Raw genomic sequence first — 15323 nt, forward strand, 5'->3', positions numbered from 1 at the left:
ACCGATGAGAAGTGTGTATATATTTTTCTACAAATGCTGATGTAAAATACTGACCAAATACTGCTAGTGTGGCGGCAGCCTAATACTGCGAGTCCTGGGAACTAGGAGACTCCTACCAACAAGATGGCGGCGCTCGCTGCAGGGACAGGAAGTCGGCAGCCTAAACCCCGCCCCTTCCTGCTACACTTCCTGCCTCACTTGCTGGAGAACAGAGAACCAGGAAACCTCCCCGAAGACCGGAGAAGACACAGAGACCGCGGCTCCAGGAGATTTGTGTTTCCTCCTCGCCCTCCTGTCCGCTCACAGTCTGCAGAGGACGGGAAGAAGCGGCCGATCCTCTAGAGATGAGGTCCACATAAGGTTCTCTAAAATGTTGTTTTATGGTAATAGTGAAGCCCAATTTAGCATTGCTGGGGTTGTACCCATTTAGAAAATTTTGGTCCCAGGCTCCAGTTTCTTATAAAAACAAAAGTGCTGCTGCTCCCGGTCTCTGCTGCTCCCGGTCTCTGCTGCTCCCGGTCTCTGCTGCTCCCGGTCTCTGCTGCTCCCGGTCTCTGCTGCTCCCGGTTTCTGCTGCTCCCGGTCTCTGCTGCTCCCGGTCTCTGCTGCTCCCGGTTTCTGCTGCTCCCGCTTTCTGCTGCTCCCGGTCTCTGCTGCTCCCGGTCTCTGCTGCTCCCGGTCTCTGCTGCTCCCGGTCTCTGCTGCTCCCGGTCTCTGCTGCTCCCGCTTTCTGCTGCTCCCGCTTTCTGCTGCTGGTATTGGCTACGGCGCTCATGTCACTTCACAATCAGTGAGCGGAGTGTTCTATCTACACGGGAAGACCCTGCGGCTTTAGAGTCTCCAACACTAACTGTTGCGTGTAATGTATCTTATATCACTATTATGTAACTATAGGACAACATTTATTTATATGTGTGCAGAATATGGGGAATTTAGCGGCAGCTTACAATCATCCTTGTCCTCTCTCCTCCTGTACCAGTTATGACTTGTATCGTTTAAGATTATTGTACTTGTTTTTATTATGTATACCCCTCCTTACATGTAAAGTGCCATGGAATAAATGGCGCTATAACAATAAATAATAATAATAATAATCCTTTGGCATATGTAGCTGTAATGGAACACCTGGCTCAGCAGGTGGTTCAGCCCCACCAGCTAGTATCCAGGCTCATACAGGATGACCAGCTGTGGAGCCCACGCTGTGCGACTGCTTCATTCAAACTCTCTCCAGACAGATAGGATTTCAGAAAGAGATTCAAGGAAAATATGGAGCTATTGTACATCCTTGTCCCACCACGGTTATATTTTTTAAATCTTTGGAACAGGTTGAACGCCTTCCAGGGTCTCGATCTGTTCTAATACCACAGGGTGGAGAGATACGCAGAACAGCTAGTAGAAACCAGGTAGCAAAGCAGTGTTTGGTCTACAAGTGTAACGGGGCTTCAGCTTGATCTGATGGAGCCTGAACGACTGCCCTATGGCCTTCCGTTGGGAAATTATGATCTTTCACAGTTTTTGGAAGATTTAGCTACAAACCCCAGGGGAGGGTGTACGGACAATTCCAGGGGCAGAAAAGGGTGTGACCAGCCAAGTGGATAAAGGCTTGTGTAAGGCCATGTGCTTGCTCTCCCTTTGTCATGCTTGCTGTTCACTTCTAAACGGGTACATACCTTCTAATGGGGCACATTGAGTAACCTGCTGGGAGGAACTGCAACCACCTGGCAGCCCGTTCCCCCATGCTGCCCAGTACACATGGTTGAACATAAATCTGGCAGTTGACTTGATTCTTTTGCTTATATCTTTTATACTTCACCTGTATTTGCATATCTGAGCAATATATATGTATAACCATTGTGTATATAGCATATTGTCTAGTGTGCCCTTTAAGGTGATTAAATATATAATTTAATCTTGGGCTGCTCTTTATCTCGATCCATGAATTCACACAGCCGTGTCCTCGGTTTTAACTTCACATGCTACCGAGCTGGTTTCTGGTCCAATGTAATCCTGTTAATGATGCGGGCTTATATCTAATGCGGAACTGGTGGCACTCCTACTGGACTCACAGCGACCTGTTTCACTGGTGCTAGTGAAAAGGGCTTCTCAGCCTGTCAAGTTTGTGAGCGAGTGTGGTGCCACGTCAGTGGCTGGTAATAGCCACCTTCACTCACTCCCCGTTCCTACCTGGGCCTGTGTGGACAGGGGGAGTCTGTGTTAAACTGTGCCAAGTTGACCTTACGTGTTCCCAGGGGGTGCAGCATGTCACATTGGTGCAAATGAGCAGACCTTACTGCATGATCCCTCTGACGTAATAGTGACGTTAGGTTGGGTGGCGAGGTTCCTATTCATCACATGTGGTGGCAACGATGGGATTCTGTGTGATCTCTCCTTTGTCATCCTACACAATGTGTTTATTATTATAATTAATAGTTATTACATACCGTATATCATCATAGTGCACTGGCAACATTTCTGTTTTATGTTAAGCAACTTCCCTAACAGCACACAGACATGTGTTCATGCAAAAATATTTTAGTGAAGCCCAGTAGTGTTCCCACACAATATGGAACCACTTTTATACCCCATAACATATCCACCACAAACAGAATGATTCCCTTCATTATCCTCCACACAGTATGATGTCCCCACAGTACATCCCCCACACACAGTATGATGTCCCCACAGTACATTCTCCACGCACAGTATGATGTCCCCACAGTACATTCCCCCACACAGTATGATGTCCCCACAGTACATTCCTCACACACAGTATGATGTCCCCACAGTACATTCCTCACACACAGTATGATGTCCCCACAGTACATTCCAAACACACACAGTATGATGTCCCCACAGTACATTCCCCCACACACAGTATGATGTCCCCACAGTACATTCCTCACACACAGTATGATGTCCCCACCATACATTCTCCACACACAGTATGATGTCCTCCAGTACATTCCACACACACAGTATAATGTCCTCCAGTACATTCCACACACACAGTATGATGTCCCCACAGTACATTCCCCACACACAGTACATTCCCCCACACACAGTATGATGTCTCCACAGTACATCCCCCACACACACAGGATGATGTTCACACAGTACATTCCCCCCGCACAGTGTGATATTCCCACAGTACATTCCCCCACACACAGTATGATGTCCCCACAGTACATTCCCCACACACAGTATGATGTCCCCACAGTACATTCCCCACACACAGTATGATGTTCACACAGTACATTCCCCCACACACAGTATGATGTCCCCACAGTACATTCCCCCACACACAGTATGATGCCCCCACAGTACATTCCCCCACACACAGCATGATGCCCCCACAGTACATTCCCACACACACACAGTATGATGTCCCCACAATACATTCCTCACACACAGTATGATGTTCCCACAGTACATTCCCCCCACACAGTATGATGTTCCCACAGTACATTCCCCCACACACAGTATGATGTCCCCACAGTACATTCCCCCCACACAGTATGATGTTCCCACAGTACATTCCCCCACACACAGTATGATGTCCCCACAGTACATTCCCCCACACACAGTATGATGTCCCCACAATACATTCCCCCACACACAGTATGATGTCCCCACAGTACATTCCCCACACACAATTATATAAATAACTAAATGGTGGCCCGACTCTAACGCATCGGGTATTCTAGAATATATATGTATATAGCAGCCACATAGTATATAGTACAGGCCACACAGTCAGTGGCCACGCAGTATATAACACAGGCCAAAGAGTATATAACACAGCCCACGCAGTATATAACATTGCCCACATAGTATATAACACTGGCCACGTCGTATATAGCAGCCATGTAGCATATAACGCAGCCCACACAGTATATAACATTGCCCACATAGTATATAACACTGCCCACGTCGTATATAGCAGCCATGTAGTATATAACGCAGCCCACACAGTATATAACATTGCCCACATAGTATATAACACTGCCCACGTAGTATATAGCAGCCATGCAGTATATAACGCAGCCCATGCAGTATATAACACTGTCCACGTAGTATATAGCAGCCATGTAGTATATAACGCAGCCCACTAAGTATATCACATTGTCCACGTAGTATATAACACTGTCCACGTAGTATATAGCAGCCATGTAGTATATAACGCAGCCCACGCAGTATATAACATTGCCCACGTAGTATATAACACAGCCCACGTAGTACGTAGCAGCCATGTAGTATATAACGCAGCCCACACAGTATGTAACACTGCCCACATAGTATATAACACAGCCACATAGTATATAACACTGCCCACGTAGTACATAGCAGCCATGTAGTATATAACGCAACCCACGCAGTATGTAACACAGCCCACGTAGTTTATAGCAAAAAAGACTTAAAATAAAAAATAAACATATACTCACCTTCTGAAGGCCCCTTGTAGTCCTGGCGCCTGTGTGCGGTGCACGCGGCAGCTTCTGGTCTCAGGGTTGGTATGAGCGCAGGACCTGTGATGACGTCGCGGTCACATGACCGTGACGTCATGGCAGGTCCTTCTCGCACAGCATCCTTGGCACCGGAACCTGCTGCTTGCACTGCCGAGGACATGATGCCATGTCGGAGGGTGAGACCTTTTTTTTCTTTTTTATTATTATTATTTGTAACATTATATCTCTTTACTATTGATGCTGCATACGCATCATCAATAGTAAAAAGTTGGTCACACAGGGTTAATAGCTGTGTTTATGGAGTGCGTTACACTGCGGCATAACGCGAGCCGTTAACGCTGGCATTAACCCTGTGTGAGCGCTGACTGAAGGGGAGTACGGAGCGGGCACTGACTGCAGGGAGGAAAGAGCGGCCATTTTGCCGCCGGACTGTGCCCGTCGCTGATTGGTCATGTCAATGGTCGTGGGCGTTTTGCCACGACCAATCAGCAACTTGGATTTCCATGACCGACAGAGGCCGCGACCAATGAATATCCGTGACAGACGGAAGTGACCCTTACACAATTATATAGTAGATATATAACAATTGCAATAAACCTGAAATAAATTAGTGACAGACTTCTACGGTGGACTCTACCCTCGTGATGGCTTACAATCTACAAGGGAACGAGATAGGAGTCAGTATGTGGGAACCAGAACATATGGCTGTGTGTTGGCTACATGGTTATTGTAACTTATATGCTTTTCTGAAGAGGAGGCTGATCATGTTCATTTTGAAATTCGTAAGAGTCTGACCAGTTGAGGTAGCAAGTTCCAGAATATTGGGAAAACAAGGGGGGAAACCTTGGAGAGGGTTGTGTATGGATCAGGAAAAGGAGAGGAAAGTTGGAGGCATTTGGGAGAACTTTGTAAGACTGATAATGTTGGGTTGGTCGTCCTGTTTTTAAATATCTGTTTAATAGAACTCTTCTTCTAAATACAATTTTTTTATTCAAATCATCTGTGAAGATCAGATCTTTGCTAATGCAGATTTCCATATCAGATGATCACTATGCTTCACTGCCAGCCTTTTCCAGTAAGTACTGTGCAGATTTCCATTTCTTGAGGGATTATAAGAAGTAGATTTTAACATGTGAAGAACAGCAGTGAAGCTGGACGTAGGACAACTCATTGCACATCCTGTGCCTGGAGAATGCAAGGAAGCCGCGAGTGTCTGAGTTTTGTTTGGACAGATTTATTATTTGATGCAATTTATACTGTATTATTTTCTGATCAGCAATCTTATAACTAGAGGTTATCTACATCATTAGTTATTGGTAGCCCTTATAGCTCCTAATTTTTTAGACACATTATATCATGTAAGATCTTCTTCCAAATAGCATTTAGCATCCAAAAAATCTTGTTTTTCTTTTAATTCCTTCAGTTTAGAAAGTGTTCTTTAAAATGCAATGACCCTTATTCATTAATGAACCTCCGAGGATGGAGCAGGACAGAAGCCACATGGCTGCTCGGATATTAGACCTCACCCTGGAGATAATCTACTGGATCACTGGAGAGGTGAGATCTTCACATCACTCTGATCTCTAGGAATAAAGCAGGGAAATGACGGGAAAGGTGAAGGATCCTTAGAATAGATGTAGTGATCGGCGTCTCCTCATACACAGGATCACACAGTGGTGAAGACGTCGTCTGGGGAGTGTGTGACCCCCCGTGTGTCAGGAGGACGGAGCAGGACCCCGAGTGACATCACGGAGCCTCCACCTCATTCACTGATACATGAGCAGAAGATCCTAGAACTGACCCACAGGATCACTGAGCTGCTGAGCGGAGAGGTGAGCGCTGCCGGGAATGCTGGGACATTATATAATAACGCCGGGGGGAGGGGTCTGCTAATGATGGGTCATTGTATGTGTCAGGTTCCTATAAGGTGTCAGGGCGTCACCGTCTATTTCTCCATGGAGGAGTGGGAGTATATAGAAGGACACAAGGATCTATACACGGACGTCATGATGGAGGATCACCAGCCCCTCACATCTCCGGGTAAGAGGAGACCTTCCTGATTGTAGAGGAGAGGCCGGGTCTGAGGTCACCTAGACTCCCCATCATCTGATCATCACATGTAGACGATGTATTCAGTCCTGTGTATATTTCCTATAGATGGATCCAGTCCGAGAAATCCACCAGAGAGAAGTCCCGGTCCTCTATATTCCCAGGATCGTCCAGAGGAGAAGCCGAATGTCCTCCTGGATTATCAGGTAGATGGAGCTCAGATATCTGGAAATCATCTACAGACCGATGTAATGAAGCTTTCTACTGACCTTCTCCAGCAGCGATGGAGAGTAGGCGCCGTGTCGGCTGGGGTCAGGAACTACTATAACTTCTGCTTTCATAGATGCATGTGATAGGTTTCCTTCAGTTTGGAAATCAGTGATAATAAATGTATGGTTCTGCCTTGACGAAGAAAATGACTGCACAATGCCAATCGGCTTCTTCTAAGGCTTCTTTACAGTAACAGCTGAATAGTCTATGAACTGATGTTACTGAGCTGAGCTGTTTATTACAAGATCACGTCACTAAGGAAAATAAGAGAAACATTCAGGACGATATGTAAAATATTTGGTTGAATTTGATTCTGTCTGATCGTCACATGAGGATTTCCTACTTTTAGGTCAAATTATTCATAACCTTTTTTTTACACCTCTACCTCATATAAGATACATTGATACTCTTTCTTTTTTTTTCTAAGTTCTCGCAGGAAGTTCATGGACACAAGATTAATGAACTTGAAAAACCGTTATCAGTGGTGGTGAATGGTGAGAGCCTTTCATTAATCTTGTTTTTGTTCTACTTTTATACATTGCAGCATTTATTCACCTAAAATGTTTGTTACTTTCCGCCACCTGTCGGTGATTGCCCTGGGCAGTCCCTGTATGCCAAGCTATGTAAATTAATATCTGACCTGGTCAGAGAGTTGGGTCGTCTTCACGGACAGTTCTAAATTCTCGACCTCCTCCATTATCTTATACTGTAGGTGACTTATATATATGACATATTGGTTCTGTGGTTCGGCCCCAGAGAATTATCTGAATTTGTGAGACATCTGGACCTTATTGATGTGTGTATCTTTTTCACATATAAGATCTGGAAAAAAAATATATATTTTCGTTTTAGGTATCACCATCAGGAAGAGACAAACTTGAGATATATATATTGAAAAAACTTTATACCGCTAACCCATGTCTACAACCATGCCACACGCAGAGGAAAATAAACAGCCTTTCAGGGCAGGCAAAACAAAGTAAAATGTTCCAACAAAGTCACTCTAGAGACAGTCCAGTACACACAGGCTGCATAGCATGCAGCATACCGGCTCAGTCTGGAGACCATGTGTGTCACAGGTTTACAGTGACAGAGAGGAGCCAGAAGACTGCAGCGTCTGATTTCTCCTACTCCTGCACTGATGAGAAGCACTTCACCTTCATATTAAAGGTTGCAAGTTTCTTTTAGGGGTTAATCTGCTCAGTTGAGAGCTCCTGGAGGTGTAGGCTCTCAGCTGTGCACTGTTAGCCACTCCCATCTCCTATATAATCTGGGCCCTGGCTAGCACTCATTGTCAGAGCTGGCTTTTGCTGCATGGCTGGAGGCTGTTGGCGGTTATTGGAGACGACGTTTGGTGGGTTAATCTATTACTGTTGCTTGGTTTTGAGTGTGTGATAATTCATTTTATTCTCCTACATTGGTTTAACCCCATCCTCCACTCCCCGGTGCATTCTTATGTTGGAGTATATTTGGTATTTTCCGTTACCCCTGTTTATATTACCTTGTTAGTCTGGTTAGTGTATTATGATATACAGTTAGGGCCAGAAATATTTGGACAGTGACACAAGTTTTGTTATTTTAGCTGTTTACAAAAACATGTTCAGAAATACAATTATATATATAATATGGGCTAAAAGTGCACACTCCCAGCTGCAATATGATAGTTTCCACATCCAAATCGGAGAAAGGGTTTAGGAATCATAGCTCTGTAATGCATAGCGTCCTCTTTTTCAAGGGACCAAAAGTAATTGGACAATGGACTTTAAGGGCTGCAATTAACTCTGAAGGTGTCTTCCTTGTTAACCTGTAATCAATTAAGTAGTTAAAAGGTCAGGGGTGGATTCCAGGTGTGTGGTTTTGCATTTGGAAGCTGTTGCTGTGAGCAGACAACATGCGGTCAAAGGAACTCTCAATTGAGGTGAACCAGAACATCCTGAGGCTGAAAAAAATGAAAAAATCCATCAGAGAGATAGCAGACATGCTTGGAGTAGCAAAATCAACAGTTGGGTACATTCTGAGAAAAAAGGAATTGACTGGTGAACTTGGGAACTCAAAAAGGCCTGGGCGTCCACGGATGACAACAGTGGTGGATGATCGCCGCATACTTAATTTGGTGAAGAAGAACCCGTTCACAACATCAACTGAAGTCCAGAACACTCTCAGTGAAGTAGGTGTATCTGTCTCTAAGTCAACAGTAAAGAGAAGACTCCATGACAGTAAATACAAAGGGTTCACATCTAGATGCAAACCATTCATCAATACCAAAAATAGACAGGCCAGAGTTAAATTTGCAGAAAAACACCTCAAGAAGCCAGCTCAGTTCTGGAAAAGTATTCTATGGACAGATGAGACAAAGATCAACCTGTACCAGAATGATGGGGAGAAGAAAGGGAACGGCACATGATCCAAGGCACACCACATCCTCTGTAAAACATGGTGGAGGCAACGTGATGGCATGGGCATGCATGGCTTTCAATGGCACTGGGTCACTTGTGTTTATTGATGACATAAGAGCAGACAAGAGTAGCCGGATGAATTCTGAAGTGGACCGGGATATACTTTCAGCCCAGATTCAGCCAAATGCTGCAAAGTTGATTGGACGGCGCTTCATAGTACAGATGGACAATGACCCCAAGCATACATCCAAAGCTACCCAGGAGTTCATGAGTGCCAAAAAGTGGAACATTCTGCAATGGCCAAGTCAATCTCCAGATCTAAACCCAATTGAGCATGCATTTCACTTGCTCAAATCCAGACTTAAGACGGAAAGACCCACAAACAAGCAAGACCTGAAGGCTGCGGCTGTAAAGGCCTGGCAAAGCATTAAGAAGGAGGAAGCCCAGCGTTTGGTGATGTCCATGGGTTCCAGACTTAAGGCAGTGATTGCCTCCAAAGGATTTGCAACAAAATATTGAAAATAAAAATATTTTGTTTGGGTTATGTTTATTTGTCCAATTACTTTTGACCTCCTAAAATGTGGAGTGTTTGTAAAGAAATGTGTACAATTCCTACATTTTCTATCAGATATTTTTGTTCAACCCTTCAAATTAAACGTTACAATCTGCACTTGAATTCTGTTGTAGAGGTTTCATTTCAAATCCAATGTGGTGGCATGCAGAGCCCAACTCGCGAAAATTGTGTCACTGTCCAAATATTTCTGGCCCTAACTGTACTACTACTTCCCTCTTCCCTGTGTGGGGGGAAGGATATAGACGGAGGTCAGATTCAGGAGATAAGGCAAGGTATGTGGCCCTGGCATCTTCACCATCAGAAGTAACATGAGGAACAGGGCGAGCTAGGGTGCCCCTAGCATTAAAGACAAATGACAAGGGGAAGGAGCCCCTGGTTCCGAGACACCCGACAACAGAGACGTGACATAGTGTTAAACAAACAGACTCCATTTTATCGTGTGAACCACAACCTGGGGTGGTGTATGTGGGCAGCCAGACCCGCCCATCTCTCATGCTGTCCGTAAACCTGACCCAGATGCACTAAGCAAGCCTCTTAGTACTATGTGCACTGGAGCATTACTTCAGGTTTAAAGCAGAGGACAACCACCTCCGTAATACATACTGTATCTCCCATTAACTATGTGTCCGGTAGTCACCTCACAATACTATTTAATACAAACAGTTCTGGAGAGGGAAATATTTGTAAAAATTCAAAGGTTTACATCGATCTACAGGGATTACACTAAAAACTTAATCAGAATTGCAATGAATTGTTGACATGAGTTGCTCCACTGACAAATAACTGTGGGAGTAATGTAGCATCCATTGTGACGCCAATTGTGGCATTTTAGGAAATGACATCCTGACTGCAGATAAGAAGCACAATCTCACCAGTCTCGGTATCACCTTCAGCCCGAATTTCAGCATCTTCCAGTGCCAAGCAGAAGTGTTCAACTCCAGTTCAGTTCACGCTGAACAGGCTGCAGCTTCCATGCGGTTCTCTGCAGCTCCAACACACAGACTGCTCAGCTTTACTAGCTGACCCGTGCAGTCTCCATTCAGAGAGAGAGAGACCCTGGCATGTCTTTCTCCCAGCTATAGCTTACATTTTGGCTGGTTACTGACCAGCAGCACACTGGACTCTGATCAACATCCAGCAGACTTCCACACCTAGTGAATACAGGCCCTGGTTCTTAGTTGACGCAAGCAGGTGCATCTAATAAAGACCTATAGTGCTAGTATTTCATCCTAGCCTACCATCCTTTGTTAAAATGTACCCAGATAAAAACTGAAGTAGGACCTACGTGCAGATCTGTCACCTAGTATGAGTGCTATTTTAACAGCTCTGTTCGGTTTTAGATTCAGACTATACTTTAACAGTAGCAGCAAATGCAGTGGGGGAAAATAAGTATTTCACCCACTGCCAATTTTGCAAGTTTTCCCACCTACAAAGAATGGAGAAGTCTGTAAGTTTTATCGTAGGTGCACTTCATCTGTGAGAGACAGAATCTAAAAATAAAAACCAGAAAATCACATTGCATAATTTTTACATAATCAATTTGCATTTTATTGCATGAAATAAGTATTTGATCACTGAACAACCAGCAATAATTCCGGCTCTCACAGACCTGTTAGTGTTTCTTTAAGAAGCCTCCTACTCTGCACTCATCACCTGTATTAATTGCACCTATTTCATCTCGTTACCTGTACAAAAGACACCTGTCCACACATAATCAAACTCCAACCTCTCCACCATGGCCAAGACCAAAGAGCTGTCTAAGGATACCAGGGACAAAACTGTAGACCTGCACAAGGCTGGGATGGGCTACAGGACAATAGGCAAGCAGCTTGGTGAGAAGGCAACAACTGTTGGCACAATTCTTAGAAAATGGAAGAACCACAAGATGAGGGTCAATCTTCCTCAGTCTTTTTTTTTTAGATTCTGTCTCTCACAGGTGAAGTGTACCTACGATAAAAATTACAGATCTCTCCATTATTTATAGGTGGGAAAACTTGCAAAATTGGCAGTGTATCAAATACTTATTTTTCCCACTGTGTAAAGACTATAGAGGGAAGCATATGAGCACAAATGTTTTCTGGCCATAGTCTAATACTAGCACAAATTACATACAGCGGCAGTAGTATAAGCATTGAGACGCCATTACTGACTGTAATATTATATATCAGACAATATAAATCAATGACTGCTGTGATAAAGCGTACTGTATATGGAGGCTGCTGGTATTCTGGTAAATCTTTTGCTCAATCTGTAGTTTTTTTGCATGAAAAATGTAAAATATTAATACATAGATTTTTTTTCCTTTTTGTCAGGTGAATGCTGGAAGAGAAGTTCCCATGAAACTCTTTTTTCATCTCCCGATTATGACGTAGATAATAATCAATCACAGATTGAGAAAAGCACCACAGGACATAGACTGGATGCAATGTTGGCATGTTCTGAATATGAAAGACATTTGAAAAAGAAATGTAATCTTCACAAAGATGAAAGGCCGAATTCTTGCACAGAGTGTGGGAGGTGTTTTAAATATAAATCAAATCTTGTTGTACATCAGAGAAGTCACACAGGAGAGAAGCCGTATTCATGCTCAGAATGTAAGAAATGCTTCACGCAGAAATCAGATCTTGTTGTACATCAGAGAATTCACACAGGGGAGAAGCCATTTTTCTGTTCAGAATGTGGGAAATGTTTTAACCAGAAATCAGATCTTGTTGGGCATCAGAGAATTCACACAGGGGTGAAACCGTTTTCTTGTCCTAAATGTGGAAAGTGTTTTGCTCACAGATCGAATATTATAGACCATTTGAAAATTCACACAGGGGAGAAGCCGTTTTTGTGCTCGGAATGTGGAAAAGGCTTCATTTGTAAAGCAAAACTTTTTAAACATCAAAGAAGTCACACTGGAGAGAAGCCATATTCATGTCCTGAATGTGGGAAAGGTTTCATGCAGAAGTCAAATCTTATATACCATCTAAGAACTCACACAGGGGAGAAGCCGTTCTTATGCTCTGAATGTGGGGTTTGCTTTATGGCTAAAAGTCAGCTTAACAAACATCAAAAAAGCCATAACGGGGAAAATTAATTTTCACATATGACATGAGAAAAATGCTTCATGCATAAAGAAGCTTTTCAGATACAGTTACTCAGAGAACTCATGCAGAGGAGAAGCCATTTTCATGAATTAAAGGTTTTGGTCAGAAATTACATTTTAACAAATGTCGAACAATTCACACTGGGGAGAAGCTGTTTCCATGTTCAAAATGTGGGAGATATTTTAGCCGTGAATCACATCTTATTAAACATCAGAAATCACATCTGAGAGAAGACATCTTATTGTTCACATTTTTGGAACTGTGGCAGGTGTAGAGATCCAGTGTAACTGGATAAAGTCGCTGTAAACAATGTTTCTGTTTGTTTTCACTCTCATCCCTACAATCCTTCACTTTCTATTAATCCCCCTAATCCCTACACCTAGTAATGAATTGGTTATCTTTTCTTAAATCCTCCCCATCCATCTCACCTCCTCCTATGAACTGATCAACATACAATCCTCTGTCTCCAAACACAGACAGTCTCCTCATGCCCTCTCCTGCCCCTACCTGCTAACACTTTCCCTGCTCCTCTTCATTGCAGGTGATATTTCTCCAAATCCTGGTCCTCCTCACCACATTCCCACAGTCATTTCTACCTCCCATCCACGCTCTATCACAACTTTCCATAACCTTTCTAACCATATAACCATTCACCCAGCCCCCACTTCCCCAGTCCCACTAACAGGAGCACTATGGAACGCTCACTCCGTCTGCAACAAACTTTCCTACATCCATGATCTTTTCATTACTCACAAACTTTCCTTCTCACTATCACCGAAACCTGGCTCACCCCCTCGGACACAGCCTCTCCTGCTGCACTCTCGTATGGCGGATTCCGCCTTTCCCACACACCCCGCTACAGCAGCAAGCATGGTGGAGGAGTTGGTTTTCTCCTGTCAGATAACTGCTCCTTCACCCCAATCCCACTGCCACCCTCTGTTACCCTCCCTTCCTTTGAGGTGCACTCTGTGCGCATCTATTCCTCCTCCAACTGGCTGTCATTTACTGCCCCCTCAGGGCCAGCCACCACCTTCTTTGACCACTTCACCACCTGGCTACTTCATTTCCTTTCCTCGGACATCCCCACTATCATCATGGTCGACTTCAACATCCCCATTGACACTTCCCTCTCAGCTGCCACTAAACTTCTATCTCTCACTTCCTCCTTCGGCCTCGCTCAATGGTCTTCTGCAGCCACTCACAAAGATGGCCACACATTGGACCTCTCCTCCCTATCAAACCTCTCCAACTCACCTCTTCCTCTTTCTGACCACAACCTACTCACATTCTCTTCCCTCTCCACTCCTTGTCCACAATCCCCACTCCACAATCCCCACTCATGCAACCTCTCAGAAATCTTAAACACCTTGATCTATACTCAGTCTCTGAATCCCTCCTCCCTCTTACAGACTTAAGTCCCCTACACAATGCGGATGACGCTGCCGCTCTATATAACACCACAATAGCTGTAGCTTTGGAATCTATTGCCCCTCTCACACATACCAAAGCTCGCAAAATCAACTGACAGCCCTGGCACACCAGCCTGACCAAAGAACTGAGGCGAGCTTCCAGGGTTCCTGAGCGAAGTCGGAAAAGATCATTACTTTCAAGTCCACACTCGCTGCAGCAAAACAAACCTACTTCTCATCTCTCATATCCTCCCTGCCTCACAACCCTAAACAGTTATTCAACACTTTCAACTCTCTCCTCCGTCCCCCAGCACCTCTTCCCTCCCCACTCATCTCCGCTGAAGACTTTGCCTCGTTTTTCAACAGAAGAGTGATAACATCAGAGACAGTTTTGGTAGACAACCCCCAGAGCCCTTCCTCCCAACTACCCAGCCCTCCTCCTCCAAAAGCAACTTCTCCACCATTACAGAAGATCGACTCTCCACTCTACTCTCAAGATCGCATCTCACCACCTGTGCACTTGACCCGCTCCCATCCCACTTCATCCCAAACCTCACCACAGTCTTCATCCCAACCCTAACCCATCTCTTCAATCTATCACTAACAACTGGTGTTTTCCCCTCAAGCTTTAAACATACCTCAATCACACCTATCCTCAAAATGCCCTCTCTTGACCCATCCTCTGTATCTAGCTATCGCCCTATATCACTTTTCCCTTATGCCTCCAAGCTACTGGAACAACACGTCCATCTTGAACTGTCCTCCCATCTCTCTTCTTGCTCCCTCTTTGACCGCTTTCAATCTGGCTTCCGACCCCATCACTCCACTGAAACTGTCCTAACTAAAATCAACAATGACCTATTAACGCCAAGAGCAAGCGACACTGCTCTATCCTCCTCCTCCTGGACCTGTCGGCTGCCTTTGACACAGTGGACCATTCCCTATTACTACAGACCCTCTCATCCCTTGGCATCACAGACTTGGCCCTATCCTGGATCTCATCATACCTAACAGACCGGACATTCAGCGTCTCCCACTCACACACCACCTCCTCACCTCGCCCCCTA

General features: G+C 44.6%; 1 protein-coding gene across 3 annotated transcripts; it reads left to right on the forward strand.

Annotated features, from left to right (window-relative positions):
* The first annotated feature begins 207 nt into the window (after positions 1 to 207).
* Positions 208 to 13067, forward strand: LOC138671395 (oocyte zinc finger protein XlCOF8.4-like). Of its 3 annotated transcripts, none has more exons than XM_069759537.1 (7): positions 208 to 383; positions 5890 to 6023; positions 6131 to 6298; positions 6383 to 6506; positions 6624 to 6721; positions 7213 to 7279; positions 12068 to 13067. In XM_069759537.1, the coding sequence occupies exons 2-7, from the start codon at positions 5946 to 5948 to the stop codon at positions 12835 to 12837; spliced, it is 1305 nt and encodes a 434-aa protein (XP_069615638.1). In that variant the 5' UTR covers positions 208 to 383; positions 5890 to 5945; the 3' UTR covers positions 12838 to 13067. The 3 variants fall into 3 exon arrangements, with proteins under 3 accessions (XP_069615638.1, XP_069615637.1, XP_069615639.1); XM_069759536.1 differs by having other exon boundaries at positions 208 to 360; XM_069759538.1 differs by having other exon boundaries at positions 208 to 349.
* Positions 13068 to 15323: the final 2256 nt, after the last annotated feature.

The sequence above is a fragment of the Ranitomeya imitator genome, chromosome 3 (assembly GCF_032444005.1).
Source record: "Ranitomeya imitator isolate aRanImi1 chromosome 3, aRanImi1.pri, whole genome shotgun sequence".
In the NCBI taxonomy this organism is placed as follows: Eukaryota; Metazoa; Chordata; class Amphibia; order Anura; family Dendrobatidae; genus Ranitomeya; species Ranitomeya imitator.

Bases quoted from the DNA above. Each gene is read 5' to 3' on its own strand.
- LOC138671395 (XM_069759537.1), top strand. From the start codon at position 5,946: ATGGAGCAGGACAGAAGCCACATGGCTGCTCGGATATTAGACCTCACC. The intron at 6,722-7,212 runs GTAGATGGAGCT...TTTTTTTCTAAG, and splicing joins ATGTCCTCCTGGATTATCAG to TTCTCGCAGGAAGTTCATGG. The intron at 7,280-12,067 runs GTGAGAGCCTTT...CCTTTTTGTCAG, and splicing joins GTTATCAGTGGTGGTGAATG to GTGAATGCTGGAAGAGAAGT.